The sequence below is a fragment of the Filicampus tigris genome, chromosome 10 (genome assembly GCF_054856515.1).
Source record: "Filicampus tigris isolate MCC_2025a chromosome 10, RoL_Ftig_1.0, whole genome shotgun sequence".
Lineage (NCBI taxonomy): Eukaryota > Metazoa > Chordata > Actinopteri > Syngnathiformes > Syngnathidae > Filicampus > Filicampus tigris.
Window position 1 is genome coordinate 11,755,940 of NC_141226.1, and position 27,830 is coordinate 11,783,769.

Genomic DNA, 27,830 nt, shown 5'->3' on the forward strand with positions numbered 1-27,830 from the left:
TGAGTCGAAACAAATGTGTTGGTATTTTTCCCTGCACACTTTGGATTGGGAGCTCCAGGGATGAGGTGGGGTGGGGGTATTGGGGGAGGTGTATCGGGGGGGGGGGGGGGGGGGGGTTATGTAGCCCAAGGGCCAGATCACAGACTGGATATAGTGCAAGTAGCAGAACATCTCTTACTCTCGTTGTCTCCTTGCTTGCTGCCAGCTTTCATCAGCTGCTAGTTCAGTGTAGGAGTTACTACTTGCGCCTTCAAACTCCACCAATATTTCATTCATGCTATTATATGTGCGTCTATAAATCTCTAAAAAGCGACGTTTGCAGTTCCTCGAATTCATTGGACAATGGACAAAGAAGTATTGGTGGCTTCTAGTCTGATAAGCTTTTTCACTGTACCCATCAAGGTCATCTGAAATGCTACCAGCACAGTTTCTCATTTGAATGAACAAAGACGTTTCGTGGCTTGCACTGATGAATGCCTTTCACACAGGCCATCTGAGATCAGCCAGCATTTCCTGATGTCACACTTTTATGTGAAATGTACTTGTTGTTTCTGACAAGTATTTTATCATCAACAATGTCATTTTATACCGCCGCTGCCATCGATGTCCAGCATCCAATTATTGAAATGCGGGTTTCAGTGTTGATATTATGCCTTGCTGGGTTCTGTGTGAAAGTTATATTCCCATAAATTCCACTTTTAGTTGCATTTGTGTACTTTGTAACATATGACACTGATTCACCCCTTTCATGCAAAAAAGCAGAAAATTCCCCCAGCTTCCAGGATTTTACCAGAAACGAAACCAAGCCAGGAAAGGTGTGTGAAATAGAGACAGGACCAGTAGTCTTTGTTCCGTCACAAACAAAATGTTTCTGACACTTGAAGATCAATTATCAAAAGTCCTGAAAAGCAGGTTCCTTTCGAAGACCATTAGTCTTTGTTCTGTCATGAACAGAAAGTTTCAACTGAGAAAATAAGTTGTATCAGTTAAGCCAAGCATTTACAAAGATAGTTTGTCTCGAGCCTGTAACAAACAAAAAGATTCACCCTTGAAGATGATTTGTTAAAGTGCAGTTAAGTGGGGTCCTTAACTGATTCACAGCCATTGATGTATTTATTTGTCTTTTCAAAGTCCAGTCATTCAATCCCAGGAATTTATGTATGTATGTGTATATATTAGGGTAAAAGAGGGTCTGAAAATGTCTGGCAGTGAATGAGTTAATAGGACAATTAGTCTTTGGCCCGTCATAAACAAAATGCTTCACATGCTTGAAGATAAGTTGTCAAGTTCCGGTTAAGCCAGGTCCTTCCAAAGACAATTAGTCTTTGGCCCCTCACAAAACAATTACATTCACATCCTTGAAGATGATTTGTCAAGGTCTAGTTAAGATGAGTCCTTAAGAAGACAATTAAGTCCTTGGCCTGTCTGAAACAAAAAGTTTCACACACCTGAAGATAAGTTGTCAAGGTTCAGTGAAGCTGCATCCGCACAAAGACAATTGGCCTGCTTCAGACACCAGATGAGACTTTGTCTTGTCATAAACACACGCGATGCAAGTCTTTCCCGTTCTGAGTGGTGTCCAGAGGTTCTGATTTTCTTCAGAAACAAAAGAGTAATGACACACCAATGGGACAGACAACAAAGGGCTTCCTGTTCCTACCTTAGGGCAGTGGCGGGCAGCATGATGTGGCCCTGTGGGGGATCCTAGGAATTCCTTTTCTTTTTTTTTTTTTTACTACCCATGTGGCGTAACAAATGACTGCAGCTGTGCTTTTAGACAGGGAAATCGCAAAGGAAGGCCGTAGCTAAACAGAAGTGTCACGGCAGAAGACTTGGAATCATCCAATTGAACGGCACTCAAATCTGATAAAAGCCTGCTCACACAGCAGCTCCAGTGAGAGGCATCACAAGGAAATGACCATTGTGGAGTGAGTCAGCCATGTTCCGCTTCTTGGACGTGGCTGCAATAAAGGGAGACACTTTATTTTTTAATTTTTTTATTCTTTATTTATTTATTTATTTTTATTCCGTGTCATCAAGCGTTTCAGTTCATTAGCGTGTAGCTTGTAAACAAGAATGCCATGGCGGCTCTGGTAAAGTTCTGTGCGACTCAGTCATATAAATCCAATCAACATTTCGCAGCGTTAAATGCTGTGATCTCATTCCCACTTTATGGTTAGACTTGCAAATGCCTCGCAGTAATTACGCTGCCACTCAAAAGCCTTAAAGCGCCTTCTCAGTCCAAAGCAACTAAATGTCTTTGTATAATATTGCAATTGCTCATATTGTGGCCAGAGGTGTTTACTCAATTGCTGCTGAGAACGCCAGGGGGCTAGTATGGGTAAGGCACATAGTCCCGTCCCGCTTACTTTGTGCCTCTGATTATATGTTGCATGGTTACTGAGCAGCATGAAATTTAGTATATCATTAGTACACCCACAAAAGAGAACAGGAATTCTGCTGTTTTGGTTAGAAGCCTCCAATTTGGGATTATTTTTAGCTATTTCCAGGCATTCTTCAAAATCAAAATCACGATTTTTGAAAGTTATGCCCCTGAAGCCAGTTTCACTTGGAAACATGACACTTGTTTGGCATACCTATCTATAGATCCATTAATATATTCTATCCCAATTACATAGTTATATGTCACAGAGGGTCTGAAAAAGTATGGTACTGAATGAGTTCAGGGTCAAGAACACATTATGCCTAAAATGACACAGGAAGTCTGACATTTTGTTTTAAACTTGCGATTTTATGGGGGGTTTTTTGTTGTTGTTGTTGTCAAAATTAGCATTTTTAACATCATCTGGAGTATTTTGAAAATTCAGCTCACAGAGGCAGATTCCCCGAGCAACATGAAATAGAGTAGGTTTGTCCATCATGTAGTCGCACAAAAATGTCTTAAGCATCAATTTCTTTTGCACAGGAAGTCCACCATTCATGTTTGGAGCGGTCATTTTAGAGTGTTTTTTTTTTTTTTCCAGGGAGCCTTCAAAATCAAAATACACATTTTTCAGAAATTCAGGCCCTAAAGTCAGTTTCACTTGAACGCGAACTTTGTTCGGCATATTTACCATGAGTAGATCTACAAAAAGATTGCAAGCCTGAAAGATACAGTAAGTCAGATTTTTGGGGGGTTTGAAGCAGCCATTTGATGGTCAAAATGTACATTTGTTAGCATCCCCCGTGATTTTTTTTTTTTTTTTTTTTTTTTTTTTTTTTAGAAAATTCAGGCCCTGAAACAAGTTTTACTTTGCAACATGACATTTGTTAGTTGTGTCTACTATGAGTAGACCCTCAAAAGAATCTGAAGAACCCATTCCCGGGATCCTTAAAAACAAACTTTCCAACTGACTTTAGCCAATTGCTACCAAATTTGAACCTTATACCTGTGTACTCGACAAATGGGCAACATTAAATTGCAAGGGACTTTAGTTTTCGTTATTGCATTTTGGTGTAGCATGGCAGCGAAGTTTGATGGTGTGTCATAAAACACGCAATTCCAATAAGTCAACCTTACAGGTCAGAGTTTCATCACGCATCTCGGTCCCGCCCTAAAAAGATTCATAGGCATCCTCTATTGGCAGAAATGTGCTATTGCAATAAATGGTTCATTAATTCAGCCACATCATTCCAATGTTTTTGTCACCTTTTCACTTTCACACTTGACTTCCCGTGTGTGTGTGTGTCCACATTTTCCCTCGCGCAGCTCACACACCCGCTGCGCCCATTTTCCCTGCTCAACTTGCGATAACAGAAGTGTATATACGACTTTGAGCCCATCACGGTTTATCTTTCCAATTAATATCTGCCTTTGTGCCGCAGAGCGGGCCGCTGTGCCGCTAATGATGCGGATTACCGCCGCCTGCCGGTGCCGCCGCATGCTGGGAGCCCGATTCCCCCCCTGCCAGGGCCCATCCCATCCCAAACCGCATCCTCACATCGCCGCGCAATGAGCAGCACACTGAGCTCTAATGATGAGAAGCTTTGCCGCGCTCTCGTCTGTCACGTCGCTCTCCCACTGTACCTCCGGCTCACACTTTCGCCCCTTTGCCTCATCTTCCCCCTTCATGCCGTCATTTGAAGACGTAGGACCAGGGAGGGGGAGATGTCTCATTTACACGCCCCTGTCGCTGTCGACCCCCTCCCCTCGCTCAACCGTCATGCCGCGCACACTAATGAAGGAGAGGTGATGCCCCCATTTATCCTTAGCGGAACCCAGTGGTAGGGTGGACATTTTTCTGTCTCCCTTTGCTCGCCATGCTCTAATCTCAGGGTGGCTTGCATCATTGTGATGTGCTACGTTGGGAAAACACATGCTATCAACCTGACAAGCTTGTGTTTTGAGTTAGGTCGGAAATTCCTATTTTTACCATGCTCAACCATCCTCTTGTGGCCACAAGTCATTGTAGGCCTTTTCACAGTGATGTCACACGTTCTTCCAGACTCAAACTCAAATTTGACCAAGGCAGAGGGGTTGCAAAAACAGGGTCAATGGCTTAAATGATGGTTTTAACCTATTTCTCTACCGCTGTAGTTTGAATGTGTGAACTGTCATCCAAAAGTTCACGTTAGGTGAGGTTAATTGCTTAAAGAGAAGAGGAAACGCAAGCCCAAAGTAGTCATTGGTGTCAAGGAAGTATTGAATTAACTAGCGAGGCTACCATCTTGGTATGTCAGGGAGGAACATATTTTAGCCTGGCTTGAGACTCTTCCTGAATCTTCTGAACCCGTTTCTACACATCTGACATACAAAGCAGAATAATTGTGACTAGACACCGAATGTCTGTTGCTCAACTTTCCATAGCTGATATGCCATGTTATCCTTTGTTGTACAACAAATCTCTGAATATTCTGAACCCTCAAAATATTTCTTTTTCCCCAACAGATGACGTTTTCAGCCAGTCCCTATTCGGATCTCATCCAGGTCATCTCGCAGTCGCTGGCTCAGGGTGCGGAGCAGACGGAAATGCTGTGGGTGATGGGTCCCGTGTTTGCCGTGGTGCTTATCATCAGTGTCGTCATAGCCATCCTGCTCTTCAAGAAGTAAGTGGCTCTCTTCATGTTTGTGTTTGTAAGTAATGATCTGTGGGCTCCGCTTATTGAAAGACCCAACATGTTTATTGTGATGCTTAATTCACCAGGCGGTTGAAGAGTAACCAAATGTGGTTGCATGATTTTCTAACGGAACTCAAATTTTCTTTGTTCAAACCTATTTTGCCCTTTTTCGGTCTCTATAAGAATTGTATTTTTTTTTTAATATTCTAGTGATCCAGAATGTTTCTCAACAAACCATAACAAAAACTGCTGCAGAAAATAATCATATTCCTTTTTTATTAAAACAACTTCAGCCTGAACAATACACACCAAATGTTAATTATACTTTGCGCATTTTAACCCTTTATTATTTGTGGACTTCTAAAATTAAAACCATCTCTCACATGACACGCTTAAAGGGACACTTGGACGAGCTTAACATTGGCACTTATATAACAGATTTGCATGTAAAAATGGCATCAGTACTAAAATGCCCCCCAAAAGACTGTCGTGATTTAAGGTCTTTTTTTGTGATTAGATTTACGACAAATTGCCCCGCCCACTTTTGGGGCGTGACTTATGTTATGTTTTCGGTCTCAGCGGTCTACGTCAAGCGAGGGAGCCAAGCGTGGTAAGATTGCTCGCTTTGTCAGTTCTGTTGTCTAAAACCGATCGCCACCAAAATGCAAATGCACATTACTACTCTTGTTCACTTCAACCTGTGAAAGTATAAAAGTATTCTGCACAATAGTTTGGATTTATTGACATAAAACGTGATCTCATCATGATCACCTCCACAAAATCAAAAATACCGTGGTGATTGCTCCTCCACATTCACAAGCTGAAGCGTACAAGAGCATGAATGCGCACACGAACCCCGACTGGTTATATTTCGGACATTTAGCGACGCTAAACTCGTGTCAACTCTAGGGAGGCAGACGGCAACTGGCAGTGGGCAAGCAATCAGGCAATCATGGACCTTTATTTCCCCACCCCTCCTTCCCTCCCCGGCTAACAGTAGAATAACAGTACATCTAATAGCAACGACTAGCTTCAGGCCGTTAAAACAAAAGGCGTTAGCACAACAACATTCGCTCCGTACTGTCCATGCAGCGTGTGGAGGTGATCATGAGCCTGTGTCTTCATGTCGCAGGGTTGCCTCCCAAGCAGTCGCGTGTGTTGTGCGACACCACTTGCAGCTGCCAGCAAGCCTCAATGTTCAGAAAACAAAAAGTTCCAGCGAGGAGGCTGACTGCACAGTCGAGTGTGGCCGCATTGGAACGTACCGTTTCGGCTGTTACGTTCCATGGCATGTTGTCGGTCGAAAAATTGTGGCCGTTCCTTATCCAAATAAATGTGCACGTCCACTCATACCCACTTCAGTCTCTGTAAATATCCTGACTGGTGTTAAATGCCTCGCTCGTCCTAAGCGTGATCAGCAAAGAAGCACTGTTTTTTTTTGTTTGTTTTTTTCTAACAACAAATCGTGTCTTTTTTTTTACTCATGTCACTACTGTTTCACGATAATCCTATACTGATGAGTCATTACATTTCAAAACAACAACAACAGTATTCAAAAGCCAACCTGTTCTCCAGTCAGCCCCTGCACATCCCTGCAATTCGCTAGGAGACTCGCCCAGGCTCGATATCAGGCCTCGAGATAGCCCACTGCTGCGCCTGCGCCGTCGCCCTTTTCGCCGCGCCGACAGATTGACAGGAGGGAGTGTGGGCTGAAAGCTCTGAGCCCATTTTTTTGTTTTTTTGCTGCCAATAATACACACAAAGCGATAATTGAGTTCTCGCCAGAGCGGTTGTTATTGCTACCTGTGCGTTTGCCAAACACAGAGCTTGCAATGGGGTTGTTCGTGGAAAAGTGGCCTGTCGTAACATCTCATGCTTGACATTTTCAAAGAGCTGGATTAAAACAAGAGGATAATACCTGACTATTAATCCCCTGCCTCCCTCTCCTTCCCTTTTCTTTATGAACGCAGCAAACAGGAGAGGTGGGTACTGTCACTCATCATCAGTCCTGTGTCCTCCATTCGTGTTGCGTGGTCTTCACTGTAGGTCTGCTTCCTCTCACGTCCAAAATTATGACTAAATGCAGGAAAAGCAGACTCAAAATTGGCACGTCAAGTCTTATTTGTTGGCTTTTAACAGACGTGAGATGCAACAAACTCCATATTTCATAAACAGGTCAAACCAAGTCACAGGAAATTAGTTAATAACACAGCGTGCGGACTCCTTTACAGCAACATCAATAAGCGACATGTTTATCAGTTCAATCGCGAGGCACCCGTGCAGAAAATAGTAAAAGCTGTAAAAAGTTGCTGCATGCTTTGAATGTGGGATGAGTAGCACCATGTGTTGGACAAATTTTAAAATGACTATTTAAAAGATTACATACACATCATTATCCAACGTCAACAAGCAACACACTTGTCACACCGGTGTTCTGAAATTCCTTCCTATCGGTTGAGACGTCCTACCAATCCAGTGCGTTCGGTTAAAAGCGGTGATTACATACTATTTTTGTTTTTATTGAGTCTTATTTGACTTTTTCATTGTCTCAAAAATACTTTTTGCGCGTGTTTTCCTTCATAGCTTTTAAGCTTTGTGTGTTTTCTTGTAGTAGCTTTTCAGCATAGTGTTGATCTGTTGACGACATTCATCATGCAGTGTATGTATACCACACGCAATTGTCTTATTCAATTGTCAAGACGTCCTGACTGCTTGCGCCTCTTTGTAAGTATTTTCTTGAGGCATTTAAAAAAAAACTCTACCAGTGTGCATCCAAACAAAATAAGCTGAAAGCTCACGGCAGTATTTTGGCTGACAAATTAGCCTCTGGTGAGAAGTTTCGCACGGGTAGGAAATTTTAGCAGAACACTGGTTGAGTGGCAAGACACCTTTGTACAAAACAGTAAAAGGTGTGAAATGTTGCTGCCTGCTTTTAATGGGGAACATCAGCACCATCTGAAAGAAAAATATTGATTTTAAAACTTCAAAATGGAAAGTCAGCAGACCAAATTAAAAACTTTACATGAAAGATTGCAGTAGTTTTAGATAAATATGGGATCAAACATTGTCTTACCAATGGGCCAACAAACATGTAATGTCATTTTGAGGGGCAGCATTGACATTTTAACTATTAGGCAGCAGTCTCCTTTGAAAACCAGGTTAAAGCAAATCCCAGGCGGTGTGAAATTTGAGGTCGGTGTGGGTTTACATGCGCATGTTCCACATGTGGTGGCCGTCCATGTTCTTCATCACATCCGTCCTGTCTGCCCGTGCTGTGCTTCATTATCCATCCAACGTCGGCATGCGACCCTCGCGGTCCCTCCCCCCATATGTGAATACTGTATACCAAGGCAGCACACGGCTGCAGAAAGGCCCATTGTCAAGTAAATGCCAGGCCGGGGGAAAGTGCCGCAAAAAGAAATGTTCCCGTCTTTGAAGCTGACATTATCCGCAGAGACCCGTTCTTCCAGGCAGAAGTCTTAACAAAGGGCTTGTTCTGCCCTCATTAAGCACACCGCAACTGCACACACTCACACATTCAACATACTCCAACTCACAAGTAGATTCTCACACTCACTTTCAGCATGACGTGCATAACCTTATAGAAATGACTCGAGGCCAGCGCTTAACCCTCCTGTTGCATATATTTCTCGGGATTGGCAATAATGTTTCAGGGTCACGTTGACACGGGACGTGTTTAATTATCTAAAAGTGTCAGAAACCTCCAAAATACCAATAAATGGTGTTTATATCTCATTAACACCCTTACTAACCATGTTTAATTATTTTACAATAGGTCAGTTTCACCTCCAACATAATTGGAAAAGACAATTCACTAAAAATAACCACATCACAAAAGAAACAAAGTGCTAAAAATAAATGTTTTTTAATTCCTCCTGTTATGTTTGGGTCTCAGGAACAGCAATAATGTTGCGTGGGTCATTTTGTCCCAGGCCTAGTTAAATTACCTAAAACTATCAGAAATGGGGAAAAAAGGCCATTTAACATCGGTTGTATCTCGTCATTCACTCCATTACTTTGCACTTCGTGCAGTATTTGTTGATTACACAAGTTAAGCCACTACACGTACTGTACTTTTTTTTTTTTAAAGGTTACACTCAAAAAATATGACAGAAACTAAAAATTCTCAGTTAACATTTGACTACCCCCATTACTCACCATTTCAGAGTAGTACAATTACCTCTTACAGATCATGGGTCACAGAGAATAGTTCAGTCTTTTTTTAAAAGCATGTTACACATTTATGTAACATACTTTAATATTTTATATTTGTATGTTCATGGACATACAAAGATAAAATATTTAGTTTTACATTCTTATTGTATATGTCGATTACTCTAAAACTTTAAATGGGTCAATTTGGCCCAACACTTAATAGTCGGATTGAATATCATGTAAATGGGAATCACAGACCAGAACACACATGCACAAGTCATCAACTGCCTCCCCGGACACAGTCTGGCTCTCAGAGAGGAAAGGGATGCTTGTCTTAGATTATCCGTCACACTGCTAGCATTATCTTAAGATCACGCCGTTTAACATAACAGGTGGTGTGGGTTCAGGCAGCTGTACGTCTTCTCAGCAGAAGGCCTGAAAACCTGCGTTTTATGGGGTGCAGTGAGATGTGAAATTTCCACTGGGTGTCTCTCTCCATTTGCAGTCAGAGGGCCTTTTATGTAGGATGTGTGTGCGCATGTCAACAGATGCTGGCCGTCTGAACTTTACAATACAGGCGGACTTGTCCACCTGATGGACAAAGTTCCGGTCGACTGAGCCGAGCGGGGCCAAGCCTACGCTAAGATTCGGCAGGCAACACAGGTGCTGCAAAACCGGTCTCAATTATCCGATGTTGTGCCACCCAGCTGATGAGCTAATTACAGCAACCGCCTGTTTTCCTCTCACTCTGGAAAAACTGTAAACACAATGTGTTGTTGGCACACGCACACACACAACTGTGAAAATCACACATATGCACATGCTTGCATTCCCACACAGCAGCTGTCATTTATCCCAAACCAGCCTTGACTACTCCAGAAAAATGGTGTTTCTATCCCCTTAATTGAGAGGCTAATGTCCTGGTACGTAATTCTCTCCTTTGTCTCATTGTCTCAAGTCGTCCTAAAAAAAAATTTAAAAATAAAAAGTATCTCGCTATACTATTAACCTTAGCTAAGCTCAGTTGGGCTTCCAGGAAGTAGTCATACCTTCCAGCCAAGAAGTTCATGTTGAGAACATGATCATACCAGGAAGTCCCGCCAAACCGTAACCTATACAGATTGCCCAAACACCATAATTCCAGGAAGTTCAAGACTGATCTATCCTATCAAGTCCAATGAAACGCTTATCCAATAAGGGAGTTCACTCAAAAATCGATCATTCAAAAAGCTTCGGACAAGAACCAATCCTTCCAGTTATTTCAGCGAAACTGTGATCAATCCAGGAAGTCCAGTCAAGAAAATGTCACTACAGAATCAGACATCAGACGCTAAAACATTGTGAAAGTTTAGTGAGGAACTGATCCATATGTGAGTTTTAATCAAACAGGTACAACCAGGAGGCTCAGTCAAAAAATGGATCCTTCTAAAAAGCTTCTTTCTACCAAGTACAGTTTACAGTTTACAGGTTGTTCAGCTAAACCGTGATAAATCCAGAAAATTCAGTCGGTAACTTCAGATCTTTAGATCTTTTAGTAAAGAACTAATCCTTTGAAGTCCAATCAATCATACCAGAAGATCAGTCAAACCGTAAGTTCAGTCAAGCCCTGATCTGTCCAGGAGGTCTAATCAAACAGTGATTCAAGTTTAGTCAAGAATCAATCATTTCTAGAGGCTCTCTGGGGAATTTCTTCAAGAATATATAATGATAATAATAATTGTTATTATTATTATTATTTCTTAGATTTGTAGATCCTTCTGATTGTCTGGCATTTATCCATCCACGGATTCAAGTCAAGAAGAGACCCCTGAGAAAGTTGCCAGACCCAGTTTTTTGTCATTGCAGCGAAAAATCAGTGTCACTCTCAATCATCTCGTCATTTCCACTTAAGTGGATGAATCGCTGCCTCGCAGTAGGGCACCCCTTTAATGCTGTGTTGTTGTTGTTTGTCTCTCTCCCCAGGAAGCGGGCATCACCCCTGCCCAAGGACGAGCACTCGGGTGGAGTGAAAGACTCCCTGCTGGCCAACTCCTCTGACCCTGTGGAGATGAGACGACTCAACTACCAGACGCCAGGTAGGAGACAACATTCTACCCGCATTTTCACCCATTACGCATGTCGGCGACATATGGCTGCGTTTGCACCGCCTTGCAGGTGTGGATGTGTCAACTCTGTGTTTTTCATTAATCAGTCAGTGGATCCTTGCAATTAAATGACTAGTCCAGATTTTTAAAAAGCTGTTTTAAAAAGCTTGCTTTGTCCTATTAGCTGCCAATGCTATCGTTAAGATTGTTGGCGCTAGGAGGCGGCTACAGGGAGTCGTCAGTTTATGACAAAGTTACGTTCCTACGACAGCAACTAATCCTGAGATTGTAAACCAGAATTCTCCGTAGTTAAAGCAGAAGTCAATCCAAACATATTTTTTTCAAGAATATGTTCCCAGCGGGCCCACTAGTTGAAACACGGCATTCTGATTGATTTTGGGTTTGTGGAATATAAGTTAAGCAGCAAAATGCACTCGTTTTTTGCCATCTCAGGGGGCGGCCATTTTGTCCTCTGTCGACTGAAAATGACATCACAACTGCTCACAACGACCAATCACGGCCCAGATTCAGAAGACAGGTCAGCCATGATTGGTCGTTGTGAGCAGTTGTGATGTCATTTTCAGTGTCTCCCCCCCGCCACAAAAATGGCAAAAAACAAGTGCATTTTACTGCTTAACTTATAGTCCACAAACCCAAAGTTAATCAGAATGCCATGTTTCAACTAGTGGGCCAGCTGGGAACTTTTTCTTGAAAAAAATATGTTTGGGTTGACTTACGCTTGAATCATAGCTTACATTAGCGCAGTGGTAAATTTGAGTGAAATACTAAATATTTGAATGAAACACACACAACAAATACAATGAAACGGCGGAAGAAAAGTATGGTGCAAACTTAACGTGCATTTTTGTGCTGTGTGGCTATGGATTCTTAGGTCGCTGCGCAAACTAGTTGGCTGCACCACGCTCATGACCTTGAGCCTTCATATCTCAGAACCGTCATACCCCTGTACAGTAAATATTGATGTGCTCAAATGCTGGCTGAAACAGATCCGGGTCGCATGGCTTTCACGTCACGTGCAAACAAATCACCAACTACAGTTCCATTAAAATGGGAGTCAAAAAATCATATCCAGGCATTGGTTCAGACAGGGAAAACTCCTCTTTCAGTCAGTCCTATTTGAAACCAACACAATCCTATCACCATTGCTGACTCGAAGCTCAGAAATACATTTCATTTGTAAGTCTTTGTGAGAAGCAAAGCTCAGATTTAAACCAATTGTTGCAAGCTCTGTCACTATTTGTGCAGGCTGTAGCGGACAGAGGTTGGAAGGTTTTCGAGTCACATGCGAACCACGAGACCATCAATTGCAGGAGGTCTCGGACAGGTTCATGTGGTCCGCTCCGAGGCGGGGGCTCGGAGGGGTAGACCAACTAGAGTTTGATTTAAAATAAATGTTTAAAAAAAATCTCTGGCATTGCGGCTAAGGCTTCAGACAAGGAAAAATCCTTTTTTCATCTATTTTTTTAAACTGACACAATCCCGTCACGGTTACCGACTCACAGCTTTAGAAATGCATTTCAACTCCGAGCCTTTTTTTCCCCTTTGTAAGAAGCAAAAACTAAGGCATAAACAGATCATTCTCAGCTCTGTCACTGTCTGCGCTGGCTCGAGCGGACCAAGGTCGGATGGCAGTCTCGAACCAGTTCAGTCAACACCAACTTGTGTGTCCACATCAACAATAACTAAAAACATTGCATCATGACATTGCAACTAAAGCTTCAGACAGGGAATATTTTTCTTTTCAGTCAGTCCTCTTTGAAACCAACATAATTCTATCACCAATACGGAGTCGTAGCTTTAGAAATGTTTCAGTTGCAAGCCTCTTTTCCCCCTTTGTAGCCTTTTTCAGAAGCAAAACGGAGACTTAAACCAAGCGTTTCCAACTCTGTCACTGTTGTTGCACAGTAGCCGAGTGGGGAGGGTTTAGTTGAGGTGTCCGACCTCAGCCTTCTTCTTCCTTTCTCCTCCGTCCTCCATGCCTCCCTCCCCCCCACCGCCCCTCCCCTCCCATCAGCTGCTTTCATCCGCCAACCCCCCCCCAAACTGGTAATGAGTCGTGCTGCCTCTGATGTCAAGGTGAGCTAGGTGGAGGGAACAATGGAGCCGAGAGAAAATGTCAACCCAGGAACTGACACGCACACACGCACATGCGCGCGCGTGTGCGTGTATGTGTACATTCCTTCTCACAGGTTATTAGAGACCACATATACACACACACAGCCTCTTTGAACCCCTACAGAGGAATTAAGCAGCGCTGCCGCTCTAAAGAATCCCTGTTCTCCCTCCTCCCACTCCACCTCTCTTTCCCTTTTGTCTTCCATTTTCACTCCTGTTCTATAATCTCTCTTTTTTTTCTTCTCGCGCTCTCTGACACCCCCTTCCTTCCCCGAAACGTCAACATTTATCTCCGTCTTTTCCCGCGCCATCTCAATAGAGGCGTTTATTATCAAATATTCACCAAGCTGTGCGAGTCTTTAGTCGCCATTTCTCGCGCTCTTTGACTTGATTGTCCCACAGCGGGGGAACATTCCTGCCTTGATTGTAATTGTTGTTAAGGGCACCGGCAACAAGTCGCTTTGTTTACAACATACAGTGGATGTACTGCAAAAAGCTAACACACCACTGTTCAACTATCCACTTTTTGTGGATGTACAAAACATCATTTCAAAACTTTTGCCGCCATTAAAATGTGACTTATAACCTGTACAGCTCAGGAAAAGAAAATCTTACTAAGAGAGGAAGGAAATATATTGACATAATTTGGTTGCACAAGTGTGCACACCCTCTTATAACTGTGGGTGGTCAGTATTAAACACTAACATTTGGATTTGCATTATGTATTTACTGCCTTGCAAACTTTTATGTAGCCTTCTCCTAACTGATACTTTTTAGCAATGAGATGCCTCTGAGGCTATGGAGGCTCTCTGTGGACCAGGGCGTGTGCTGTAAGATTTGGCTACAAAAATGCCAGGAAAAGCATGCTCAAACAGAATAGTTTGAACGCGATGGGTCAATTCTGAACTCAGCCACATCCCCTCTTATAAAAGGGTGTGTACACTTGTGCAACCGCACTCTCAGTTATTTTGACTTCCCCTCTTTCATTTTTTTAAATTGAGTTATACAGGTTATTGGTCACATTAAGGGTGGAAGAAAAGTTTCCATTCATTTATTTTGATGTCATTGTTTTCGTGTGAAGCCTGGTGGAAGTTGTTGAAATATTTCTGGAAGTTTTAATTTTTTTGTCTGAGGCTTTAATGCGTTAACAAGTTTGACCTACTGCCAACATCATACCGCTAGCCATGATATCCTTTATCCAGAGGCCGAGCTGCACTGTGTTTGTTTACAGCTTAGATGTGTGGCTGGTACGCAACGTTCCAAAGCAGCAAGTACGAATACATGTACCGTTACCATTGAGCGACTCTTCTTCCTTCTTTACTTCTTTCCTCCATGACTGTCCTTTCTTCCGCAGGTCCCAGCTCTCACCGCAGCCCCAACACGCCAAGTTAGTCTGCTATTTCGCCCAAAGCCCCACCCGCCCTCCACCACAGCAGTACAGTTCAGTTTGGTAAAATTCCATGGCCCGTGTTTCCCCCCGGCCCCCACCACCCCATTTATTCACCAGAAGTGGTGATTCTCTATCAAAACATCAACTCGTGGCCTTCACTACACAACTATATGAGTACCGAACTGTGCTACTTGGTGGTGACAGGTGTCAACTGTGTTTCTCACTCCCACGCTTCCATTCTATGTTCTCCACATCACAATCCCACCAGTCTGTCACGCCCCCCGGTGGTCCATGGAAGCGTCGGACTTCATGGGTAGCCGAGCATACGCATGTTCTTCACGAGCTCGGTTAGCTTCCGTCTTTATCCTCCATTTCAGCCGTACCGTAGCTGTAAAAGACTCGCCTGACCACGGAGAAGCTAATGTTAATGTGCTGCTTTTAATTGGATTCATTGCTCAGGTGATATGGCGTGGAGAGGTCTCACTTAGCAGTGAATGTGCTTTGGGTGGCTTGGCGCTTTGAGGACAAAAGCCGTTTCAAATGAGTTTGCAAGTTGGACGCACTGCCAAAAAGTGCATTACTAGTCATGGCGTCTGTTAGCCAGAGGCTGAGCTGCTGTATTTGTTTACCAATTAAACCTGTTGCAGAAGGGTGGCAAATCAATGCGGGTTTCGCTTGAGTGGCCTATTTTGTTCCCTCTGGTAATAGAACTTTGCCACAGCAGGAATGTGACCGGATATCACTGTTTTTAATGAAGCAGCATGTGACTCATCACCCACAATTTTTTTTTTGCACAAACTATTACATAAAAATAATTGTGTTTGTCATCATTTATGTATGACTCAGCGTTTGATGTAAATGTAACAACAGCTACACAATGCAGTCAGAAGACTTTGTGATTTGGCGAAGCAGCATGTGGCTCATCACCGGAGATGATTTTGTACGTCTTGTGACTGTAAACAATTGTTTGATTTTTGATCACGAGGTGGCTCCAGCTTAATAGTGAACGTTGAAAAAAATGCCAGATCAGCTGACCCTGTCTTTGGTGAAGCAGGATGATGTGAATCTTCAACCAGTGTAATTTTGCATATCTATAACAAAAAAAGTGTAATCACCTGGCATCTTCATCAAGGTGGAACAGCACATCCAGCACAGCCATGTGCAATTCAAAGACCTTATGTACTGCATGCGTCTGCTCTATGCAAGCTCTCTTTAGTGTTTTTTCATCTCATGCTGTTTCCCTGTGTTTATTATGGTGAAATAGAACATCTTTAATGTATCTTTGACTAATGTGAAGGTGACATGCAAGATGGATGATGAACTCCACGCCGACTTTGTGATCCCACTGGTTCCCGGCTATGTGTTTTAAGCCAAGATCAAAGGCACGTAGAGGAATTTGCGCTAACAGATTAGCAATAAATCGCCCCAATAACTCAAAAGAAAACAGCAGGAGCGGATGGAGAGCAGCACGGTTGTTTGAAAGTAGTCCAGGCCAGACGCTCCAGGCTGCGCCAAAGGATGCTCTATTGTAAGAAGAGATATTTTCAAAGAAATGAGTTCTGGCTGGTGACCAGTCACTTTTTCCCCCCTGCTTCCTGTGAAATAAGAGTGTGACTGATCCGTTGAGACTTACGGAGTTCTCACTCTCTCTCTTTCTCTCTCCGGAGCCACATTTGCTTCCGAGCCCCAAATCGACAGAAGCATGCCTCTTACCCCACAGTCAGTCATGCGCACCCACCTGTGTCCTCGCTCGCCATCTATCGTCACACATACAGATGCATCAACGCCACCTCATGGTCCCACCCAGTCTTGTGACATCCAGCGACATCCTACCCATTCTTACCCTTTTTGTTTTCTTGTTTCTTCTTTCAGGGATGCGAGAGCACCCGCCCATTCCCGTCGCCGGCCTGGCGGACCACATTGAGCACCTCAAGGCCAATGACGGCCTGCGCTTCTCCCAGGAGTATGAGGTAAGAGCAATACGTTAATGCCCAGATAATGCTCAGCTATGCATGGGGGTTAGAGGTCGAGCCCTGTTGGGAATAGCGAAAATTCACAAGCAATTGACCCAACCTCCATGCCCCTAAAAGGGGTTCGTAATTGTCCATACCACTGGATGGCGGCAAAACACTTAAAACAGACATTGGTGTTCTGTTTAAATTGATATACCACAAACCAAGTATAATCAGCGAAACATCAACACCATGCATCTAGAATGTACACAATCATGACGCTATGTTACATAAATAACTGTATTCAGTAGATAAATTATTCAACACATACTGATCACATTTTGGATACATCATTAGATGTACCGTTTGGCGCATACACACTATAATAAATGTGAGGGAACACAGGCAAATTATAGCGGCAAAGGAGATTATGTGGGCTATTTAAGTAGATTCATCAGGAGAAGTAAAAACAAGCTTTCACTTTAACGTTTCCTCATACAAGGTACATTCAACGGCCATCAAAAAAAAAAAAATAGGACATCTTAGACATAGGCTAAATATAAATAAATTTAGAAAAAAAAAAAACATCACTGGATCAAACCTAACAACAACAACACCAAGATGCCACAAGATGGTTTCAAAGTAATGGTTTTGTTGCCTTGGCCTGAGCATAAAACCAGGGAATAGGTGAGTTTTTCAGCATAATGTGGGATAGGTTTAAAAAAAAAAAATCTGAGAATATGCGGGGTTCCCACACCCCCACACCAACTACAACCCAGCGCTTTCAAGCACACAATTCCAGGAAGTCCGTGCCACTTTGATACCGTCCCGACACAGCTGAATTATTTTAAAAGCCGTTGCGTACTGTTTGTGCATTTTTTTCTTTTTTCCTTTTTTTTTTTTACACAATACTAGCAGGTGGTAACGACGTACAGGCAATCAGCGCGCGTCTCGATGTGCGCATCTTGTGATGCAACTCGGCAAGGGATTACCTCTCGTCCTCGATAAAAAGGAGCAAGGAAAATTAGCATTTAAAGTGGCACATTGCTTTGGAGAGCGGGGAAAAGTCCCCATGCACAGAAAATCACCACGCTACTGTTTTTTTTTTCTTCATTTATTTGTTCAGATGTCTCAGTCCGTTTGGGGTACGACTGATTGACTGGTTCGATTGATTGAAGGACAAAAGGGGATTCCCCCCACATGCCCATTTATAAACAGTTTTTCCCCGCGTAGGTTGTAATGGAAATATATACTGTTGCGGGATCAAACTCTGGGCATTTATCAACAACTACATCATATATATTTATATCAAACTACTACATAGTGAGATTTTACTTGTTTAGCACTTTTCTACCTTCAGGGTACTCAAAGCGCTTAAACACCGTCTCTGTCTCCTCATTCACCAAATTCACTGAAGACGCAGCATCAGGAGCAACTGGGGGTTCGGTATTTTAAACAAAGACAATTGGACATGGCCACAAGGGTTTAGGATAGACCCACAGTTGTGAGACCTGAGCCACCATGTGTGATGGTGACATCCATCGTACACATTAAAAATAAACAGAAAAACTGATTATTCCAGAGTCAAAAAAAACAAAAAAAAACAGCAAGTGTAAACCAAATTTGGGGGCATTGAGATGATGTACTAGAGACACCAGTCGGGGTAGTAGCGGTCCTATTGGCTGTAAATAAATAGCGACGGCTCGCTAACTGCAATACATGCGCCTCCAAACCGGCATGTTGCCCTCGCAGCACGTTTGTGTAAACGGCCCGGGGCTGGCCAGGAAGCAGACCGCTACGGCTGCGGGCAGCCGGCCCGGCTCTGGCGATGCCCAGCAAATGGAGGAAACAAGGGATAGAGGCACCTCCGTGGCCTGGCAGATGGTGTGCCAGCCCGGACGCCACACAACATGGTTCGTGGCGCTTTGTCACCAGTACCCTCTGCTCTGCGTTTAGGACACTTTTGACTGAAACTGGATGAAAAGAAAACAAGTGTCATTTGTGGTTTTATGCCTAACGTTAGTGGACACATTGATGACAGTGTTCCTTTTTGTCCACTGGAGGCAATATAGGCTAACAACCATTCAAACCTATGGAAAATGTCACTTCAGAAATTCAAATTTTGCTTCAGTCAGCCGAACATGCGTTATTTGGAACATGGGAGGAAAACAGATTAGCCTCAGAAAACCCATGCAAGCTCAGAGAAAACATGTACACGGCACAACTCTGAGGCAGACATGATAACCATCAACCACCATACTGCCACACACTTCTGATCCCAAGTGGCATGCAGGACAAATCGCCGGTCCCCCGTTTTTTAAAGTGTCATTTCATTTGTAACCAGATGACGTCGGACCGCATACATATTGATCGGCCGGGGATGTGCGACGACATCCTATTCCCCTTGCCTCGATAATGTCACCCGGTCTCATGTTATTTGCTATTGATCGGGCGGCAGCGGCTGTGCTCCTTGGCTAATTCCCCCCACCTGAACCTCGTACCTGGCAAATCCAACCTAGGGGAGTCTGCAAACCCCATCCTAAAAAATGCCCAGGCATACTTAAGTCGGCATGTGGTTATAGTTATTTGATTACACTGATCGACAGCAAATTTTAATCAGAGATGGCTTTATATGTCTTTAACGTATCTTGGCAGATGATTTTAAAATGTTATTGTTTTTCAACCACATCAGGTTTTTGAGATATTTTCATTTTTTTGTTTGTAAGGTTGACCTATAAATTACATGGATTTTGCCATGTGTTTTCATTTATAGTTATGATGTTTTAGAAAAAAATTCCATCTGTTGCTGAACCTAACCATTAATTCATAAATATGACCAATTATATTACTATAGTACATATTCTACTTCTTCTTATTATTATAAAAACCTAATCTGCTAGAAAAAAAATGAGGGCACCACAAAAAATTCATCTTGAAAAGTTAACTTGCATCTCTGATTAAATAATTTACCAGTCGTACAAATTTGTTGACCAGTGTTATTATTTCGGAGTAAAACGGAACTAATGGTTTAAGTCTGGTAAAGCGCTGTTGTCTTTTAAAATCCTTTTATCTTGTGGGTCAAATTGGCCTATTTTAAAACTTAGAAAAATATATGAAAAACATTTATATGAATATGATAACACTTCTGCTAATGTTATTTTTTTTTCTTTTTAAATATATACACTATTTTCTGGACTATAAGCCGCACCTTTTATATAAGCCACATCCACACTATTTCTTAAAAATATATTTAAAAAACCTTATGGAAGCCGCGCCTATCTATATTAAAAAATTAGATATTTGCTGCATTTACAGAACGATTTTGAACTGTAAATGTACATCTATGTACCTGAATAGATTCTTTCCTAACACTGCCTTTTAACATGGCAGCAACTTTGCTGATTAAAACAGAACAGAACCAGGAGAAAATAACCAGTATTTATGTATCTTCATTTCTCTTGTGTTTGAAAACGCAGGTCACTTTAATCATCTTCGCTGAAGAAGTCGTCTTCTATGTTAAAAAATTTGATATTTACTGCATTTATAGAACGATTTTGAACTGTAAATGTACAGTTGGAATCTACCTGTCCAGATTCTCTCCGAACAATGCCTTCTAACTCCTGTTATTTTGCGGGTCAAATTGACACATGGGAAAATGTAAACACTTAGTAAGAACGAAAAAAAATTAAATTAAATACTTTTTCCAGTATGAAACTTTTTGTTTTGTAAGTGCAGTCACAAATAAAATGGTTCATTTAACATATTTGTTCATAAAAACAGTTTTAACATGCAATGCTAAACGTAGAACTGAAAGAAGTGAACTATCCTCCTTGAACCATGATGCGTGAGAGGCCATCCACTAAATATTGATTGAAATGGTGAGTAGTAGAGTTAATGAGACATAAAACATCATTTATTGCCATTTTTCTTGAATCTGACACCTCGGGATGATTAAACATGCCCCGGGTCAAATTGACCTAAACAGATGTAATACGAGGGTTAAAAATAGTTAATCTGTAGGATTTCCATTTCAGTGAAGATATATTTACAACGTGGTAATATTTTTTCCATTTGCGCTGTTAAATTGGATCAATATGGCCTTGAAAAGTCTTGAATCTCCTTAACCCTTCTGTTATGTTGCGGGTCAAAATGACCATTGTGATGATTGTCGTTGTTTTGTCGTAGGTGTATTGTCTACTAAAGTCTATGCATGTATGTATGTATCTGTGTGTGATTGACAACATATTTATTTATTGAAATAATGAATAATGTAGATAATGAGAATTAAAGGACATGTATTGATATTCTTGGCTTTGGTTGATACTTCTGATAATTAAAATGCCCAAGGTCAAATTAACACAGGGGCATTATTACTTTTCCGTTGGAAACAAACAGAACATCTTGGTTTAAGAAATATATTTTTTTTTTTTGGTTTGTTTTTTTAGCACTTTTAGTCTCATTGATTTCATTGCTGGTCAAATTGACCCATTGTAAAAAATAAAATTAAAAAAATACAATACATTTTTTAAAAATGTGTAGTGTAAAAAAGTGTAATGAACTGTAATTGATTGCAATTCTCAGTAATGTCGTGAATTAAAATGTGGCAGGTCAAAATTGACCCAGGAGGATTATTGCTTTTTCTGAGAAACCAGCATAACTGGAGGGTTGTAAAGTTGGAACTCATCTTGAATATCTTATGTCCATATATTGATACTGTATCATATTTTGTGCCGCCCCCTACTGACAACGCTATGTTATTAATGCTTGGCATTCCTTCCTCCCTAGTCTATTGATCCGGGCCAGCAGTTCACCTGGGAAAACTCCAACATGGAAGTGAACAAGCCAAAGAACCGCTACGCCAACGTCATCGCCTACGACCACTACAGGGTGGTGCTCACCTCCGTCGACGGTAAGAGTAACAACATAAACACAAAGACAGCGGCTGCCTCACAAACGCTCAGGAAAATGTAGACTGAAATCCTCTTTTGCTTCGCAGCGGTCCCAGGTAGCGACTACATCAATGCCAACTACATCGACGGATTCCGGAAGCAGAATGCCTACATCGCCACGCAGGGACCGCTGCCTGAGACACTCAGCGACTTCTGGAGGATGGTGTGGGAGCAGCGCTCCAGCACCATCGTCATGATGACGCGACTGGAAGAGAAGTCTCGGGTAAGGATGGGCTGCCAATGTACGGAAAACATTTGCAACATTTGGAAAATACAAAACAGTAAAAAACATAATAATAATGAATAAATAAAAATCACAGTACAGTAAAAAAGTTCGAGAAAAAAATACGAAAATATTAGGTTAAAATATAATCAAACATGAGATGAAAAATACTCATATTAGACAATATTACAAAAAAAATATTCTCAAAAAAATACACACATTTGACGAAAAATTAAAAAAAAAAAAATTGAAAACTAAAACATAGTAGATGAGGAATACACAGTTAGAACTAAAATAGAAAACGTACAACAATATCTGAAAGCATCATCAAAATATTGGACAAAAAAACTGAGACAAAAATATTCGAAAATCATTAAAAATGTTTTGACCCAATAATACAAAATATTACATGAGAAAAACAAAAATATTAGGTGAGAAACTCCAAAAGTATTAGATTAAAAATACTCCAATATTAGCTGAGAAAAGAATGACAACTATTAAATAAAAACACAAAAACCTTACCAAAATAATGAAAACCATTAACCAAGAAATCCCCATCTAATAGCTGGAAAATACAACAGTAGGAAAGAATATGCAAATATTAGTTGCAAAAAATACGCCCAAAATGTTAGGAACAGAATAAAATTAATCTAAATGGAAAAATATGCAAAGTTGGACAAAAATATTTCGAAATAAAACAAAATATTCATTGACTCTAAGATGAAAACTCAAGAAATATTAGGTGAAAAACTACAAAAGCATTTGATAAAAACTACTCAAACATTAGATAATAATGTCAAATACCAGACCCCAAAAATGCAAACATGTTTGAAAACATATATTCAACCAAATATCACAATTATTAAATGATAAATGCGGAATTATTAGTCAAAATATGCAAATAATAGATTTAAAAAATATATATATTTTGTAAAAAGAATAACACCCAAAAAATATTTGGAAACAATACAAAAATATTGGAAAATAATGCAAAAATATCTTATTAAAGAAAATTTTAAAAATAAATCACAAAAATATCACGCAGATGCAACATGTTTGATGAAATAAGAAGAAACTGTCACTCTACACACCAATGAAAAGGTAAATGTAATAAAATACTTAGAAGTGTTGCGGTGTCTGCAAAATTGGTGGTAATCCTGCTTAATAGTAAAGGCATTGAACATAACTTAACCTTGGTGGGGCCTCTTAATGAAAAGCTCAATTGTCTGATGATCCCGCAAATATACACTCCAGCAGTAACTTCTGCAGACAGACCTTCCTTTATTTGCCGCCTGCTTGTGCTCAGCTGGATTTGTCAGCCTGATCAAAGTCAGTTTGCAGACGCCATCGTTCCCAAAGTTTTCTCTAAATCTGTTCCTGCTGCACCTGTCTGCTGGACGGATTTCCATAATAATGAGAATTACATTCTTCATTCATTACCACTACACACACATAATACTAATATGTTTTTGCAGCCACCGTCGACTTTGTGGCTGGTGTTTATGCTCCCTGCCTGCGTTTGGCCCTTGAGACGGCGGGAGAAAGGGAAAAAAAAAAACCCCCTCCTTTAAGTTGAAGTTAAGAGGATTGTCACCCAACATTTGCCCGCTTCTAAAAATAAAGCCAACCTATAAAAGACACCCAAAAAGTAATGTTGGGAAAGTTTTTTCAAAATGTAACCTTCACATAACAATGAGTTACAAGTAACAAGGAAGCCTTGAAGGAAGGAAAAATAATTACCCACTGTTCTGTTCCATCCATCAGTATAAATATAAATACAGCGAGCACCTTTGTCACTCGACAGCAACACAACATCGTGTGTTTTAATTTAGCGGCTCCCGAGGCCATCACTCATTTAGGCAAATTGGCCGACACGCTTATGAAAGCAGAGCCCACTCCGTCGTACATAAGCGTGTGTTTATTGTGCGTTCAATCACACTCCGTGCCACTTTCACCTTGCCATGGCGTTAAGACCACCGTGCAGAGGAAGTGTAATGTAAAGTCAATTTGTCGCCATCGTAAAACCTTTATTAGCAGTACAGGCAGTGTTTGAAATCACTAACAACTCGGTAATCTGAGTCATCATTTTAATGTTGGACAACTGTAAAGAGAAGTTGGGGAACAATTTCTCCCCTTGGGAAATTTCTCTATGAGAATTTCACCAAATATTCTCTCACCATAATTCACCAAAGCTATGGAAAAAAAATACCCATGAAAAAGTATACTAAAGTTTACAAAATAATGCAAAACTATTAGACGAAAGATACAGCAAAAAAAAAGAAAAATATTCCATTTTAAAAAATTGGGAAAATACTGGACTAGTAATTGACATATCAGATGGAAAAATACTACAAATGTATGATAACATTCAACTCTTGAGTTCTCACAATACCGATAACAAGTAACCGATAACACTAGTACTTTTGATACCCCAAAAAAACTATTAAACCAATGTCAGATCATTTTAAAGAAAACTTTTGGTTGATTTATTACAAAAGGCAGAAAGCTCACTCTGCATTACAACAATTAAGTTCAACATGAAACACAAACTGACTGATTTAGGATTTGTGTGCAATAAATTAACAAAAGTGCAAAATAAAACAACAGCTCCCTGAGTTTTACTCTTTGTTCAAAATAAGTTGAAGTGCAAAAATGATACAGGTTAAACTCTCAAGCGTGACACTATGAAGTTGGAAAATATGGCCGGGGGGTATGGCTAAAAATTTGATCACAATGTATTTCACATCAACTGATGTTGATCAATATTGATTTTTTTAAGTATTGAAATTCAGAAAAATATTAAATGGATTAAATAGAAAATATAATAAAATACAGCTGTCCAGAGGAAAAATACCATTATTACAAAATATAGATACAGTACATGGAAGTACCAAAAAAGTAGGCAACAGGTGAATGTAGCACTGTATAATAAATCCAAGTTAAAGCGCTGTGTTGATTTTTCTGCATTCAACAAGGAAAATGGAACTTATTAATCCACTGAATGATAACATTCTTTTTTTCTCAGTCAATGAAAGCAGGTAAATGTGTAATTATATGCATGAAATACTGTAATCTAGAAAGTCATCATACCACCCAAATTAAGTTAGCAAATAGACGTATAAATAATATAAACATAGACTTATACAAATTGCATCTTAATGGGCACATGAGATAGATTTCAAAAGAGAAAAACACTCTGTCAGCCACGCAGAAATTTAGTCAGCAAATTAAGATATTTTGGTAGCCACACAACCAATAATGCACTCTAAGCATTCATATAATCCTGTGTGTGTATCTACAAAAAAAGTCAAGAACCCATGTCCAATAAGACACAGGAAGTCAGCCATTTTGGTTTGGTTTCGGGCGAACATCCGGCCAGTTTCACTGAGCAATATGACATTTCATATGAGTGTTAATCATGGGGAGACCCACAGAGAATCTCTAGAAGTCTGCCGTTTTGCTTTGAAGCCGCCATTTAGGGTCATTTCAGGCCATTTCCCTGAGCCACTCTGTTGTGATGCAGTAGATGTGAGGTGTGCACAGGCCAGCGTGAGATGTGGGGAGTGAGGTTCAAAGCGTAAGCAGGTGAAACCTGCAGTGTGTGCGTGTGCGTGCGCACGCGCAGGGTAACATTGATCGCCCACACCCACGCAGTGAGATTCTCATTCCATCCCTGACTGCTAATCTGTATGTTTGCACTGCAAGCAAGTCCCCATCACTCAATCAATCAAGCAGTTTCCCTTGTAATGTAACCTGCCACCGGGCAGGAAATGAAATCATCAAAGGGTTTGATTTTACTGCATTTTGTTAGTCTATTCGTGGCCGACGCTGCTAGAGATGGGCCTTCCAAATGTCAGCCCTGTGCTGCAGTATTTATATGGCTGACCTACTAGTTGCTTCCCTGTCAGGTTAACCCGGTCGATAGCTGGAGTTGCAGAAGTTGAAGTGAAGTGTTCGCTGACTCTGACATTATTTATCTACGTGGCCACCGAAAGAGTTTATAGATTACACCTAAATGTAAATGACATTGACAAAACTCAGGCCACAGACCACGCAAGAAGGCAAGTGTGTTTGTGCATTTAATGAAATGTACTGTCGCAACCCTGGAGTTTTTTTTGTATTCAGTTCAACTTAATGTCATGACATTTTGATGGGCAGGTCTGTCATGAGTAGACCCACCAAAAAACAAAAAACAAAAACATTTATTTTAAAGCAGCCATTTGGGGCTTTTTTGTGGGAAATTACATTTGATAACATCCCCTGGAATACTCCAAAAAAAGTCTCAAGAAACAATGCCAGAGAAGACACAAGAAGTCTGCCATTTTGTTTTGAAGCAGTTTTGAGTGCAATTTGGGCAAAAATGTACATTTGGTTTGGTATCAATACGTGAATATTGAGAAAATTCAGCTCTTCAAACCGCCTTAATTTAGAATTATGAAATTTCTTGAGCGTGTCTATCATCAGTACACCCACCAAAAAGTCTCCATGCCCATAATTACAAAGGAAATCTTAGAATAGTGTATAATTAGTATCACTAGTTATATGATCAAAAACGGGTTATGAAAAATCTCACATTTCTGAAAACTAAACAAAATATGTGTTCATATTGTCCTCTCTTTGTGGTAATATTCATTCAATGAGCGCTTTTTAAATACCTGTCGCCTTCCTCATTTAAGTCAATCCATCCATCTACTCATTTTCTATGCCTCTATGAATTTGTGCGTGACACACCCTGAGCTGGTCGCCAGCCACTTGCCATGTCGAGAAACAAGCTTTCACACGCACATTCACAGCTACGGACAATTGAATGTCTTCAATAAACCTAACATGCAGGTTTTTGGAATGTGTGAGAACAGAGAGAACATGCAAAGCTCACACTCTGAGAACTGTGAAGCAGACTTGCTAACCACAAGGCGCAACGTGCTGCCTGCCCCTCCTTAGAGTCGCTGAGAGAAATCATGTCGTCCTCAGACTGGCCCGTCCTCCGCAGTGCGACTCTAAACGCTAAAAGCGGACATGGCAAAGGCCTGCGAGCCACCTGACAATTAGCTCATTGCAAATGATCACAGGCCGCTAAAAGACAAAGTGGCCTTTTGAAGTGCGCTTCTCACACACACGCACGAGGTGAGAGAGTGCATTCCTGTTTTGGTGGATGCTGAGTCTTCAGCTTTTAATGAGACAGTGTGCGTCGCCTCTGATCCGACCCCTCTAATGTTGCCTCCTTGTTAATCAGCGGCGCTCGACGCTCTGCTCTCAAACGCCGCACTCCTCTCTGACAGCCCGCCTCCACTTCCCTCTTCCCTCCCTCTCGACCCGCCAGGTGAAGTGTGACCAGTACTGGCCGGCGCGAGGAACCGAGACCTACGGCATGATCCAGGTCACCATGCTGGACACGGTGGAGTTGGCCACTTACAGCGTCCGCACTTTCGCTCTCTACAAGGTACGGGACTGAACTTTTACTTTTTGTTGGCGAAGCAAAATTTTCTGTGTGACGCTGCCATTTTAGGGTCAAACTCCAGGGCTCCTTCAAAAGCAAACTTTTCCTAGAGATGCTGTCTGAATGCTACCAAATTTGAAGCACATAATACTGGACACGTACAGGACACTGAAGAGCTAAGAATTACAATTTTTATCATTATACCTGTGGCTGGAATATGGTGACAAAGTATGTATTTGAAAAATTCAGACCCTTAAGCCAGTTTAACTTGGCAACATGAAATTTGGGAGACTTGTCTATCACAAGTAGACCTACAAAAAAAAAGAGTCCTTGCTTGAAAAGACACAGGAAGTCAGCCATTTTACTTTGAGCCTCATTTTAGGGTAAATTTCTCCCATTTTCAGTGGTCCTTCAAATATGAGCTT

At 41.2% G+C, this 27,830-nt stretch overlaps 1 protein-coding gene across 13 annotated transcripts in view; it reads left to right on the forward strand.

Moving 5' to 3' along the window:
- Positions 1–27,830, forward strand: part of LOC147140821 (receptor-type tyrosine-protein phosphatase F-like) — a 238,488-nt gene that overhangs the window by 196,058 nt on the left and 14,600 nt on the right. For 9 of the 13 annotated variants that reach the window (XM_086042067.1, XM_086042069.1, XM_086042065.1 and 6 more), the window contains 7 exons: positions 4,889–5,046; positions 11,197–11,309; positions 14,809–14,841; positions 16,717–16,814; positions 21,582–21,705; positions 21,793–21,968; positions 27,289–27,408. In XM_086042067.1, coding sequence (XP_085898193.1) covers positions 4,889–5,046; positions 11,197–11,309; positions 14,809–14,841; positions 16,717–16,814; positions 21,582–21,705; positions 21,793–21,968; positions 27,289–27,408 — 822 coding nt within the window. The remainder of the gene's footprint in view (positions 1–4,888; positions 5,047–11,196; positions 11,310–14,808; positions 14,842–16,716; positions 16,815–21,581; positions 21,706–21,792; positions 21,969–27,288; positions 27,409–27,830) is intronic. The other 4 variants (XM_086042072.1, XM_086042076.1, XM_086042078.1 and 1 more) reach the window with 1 other exon arrangement.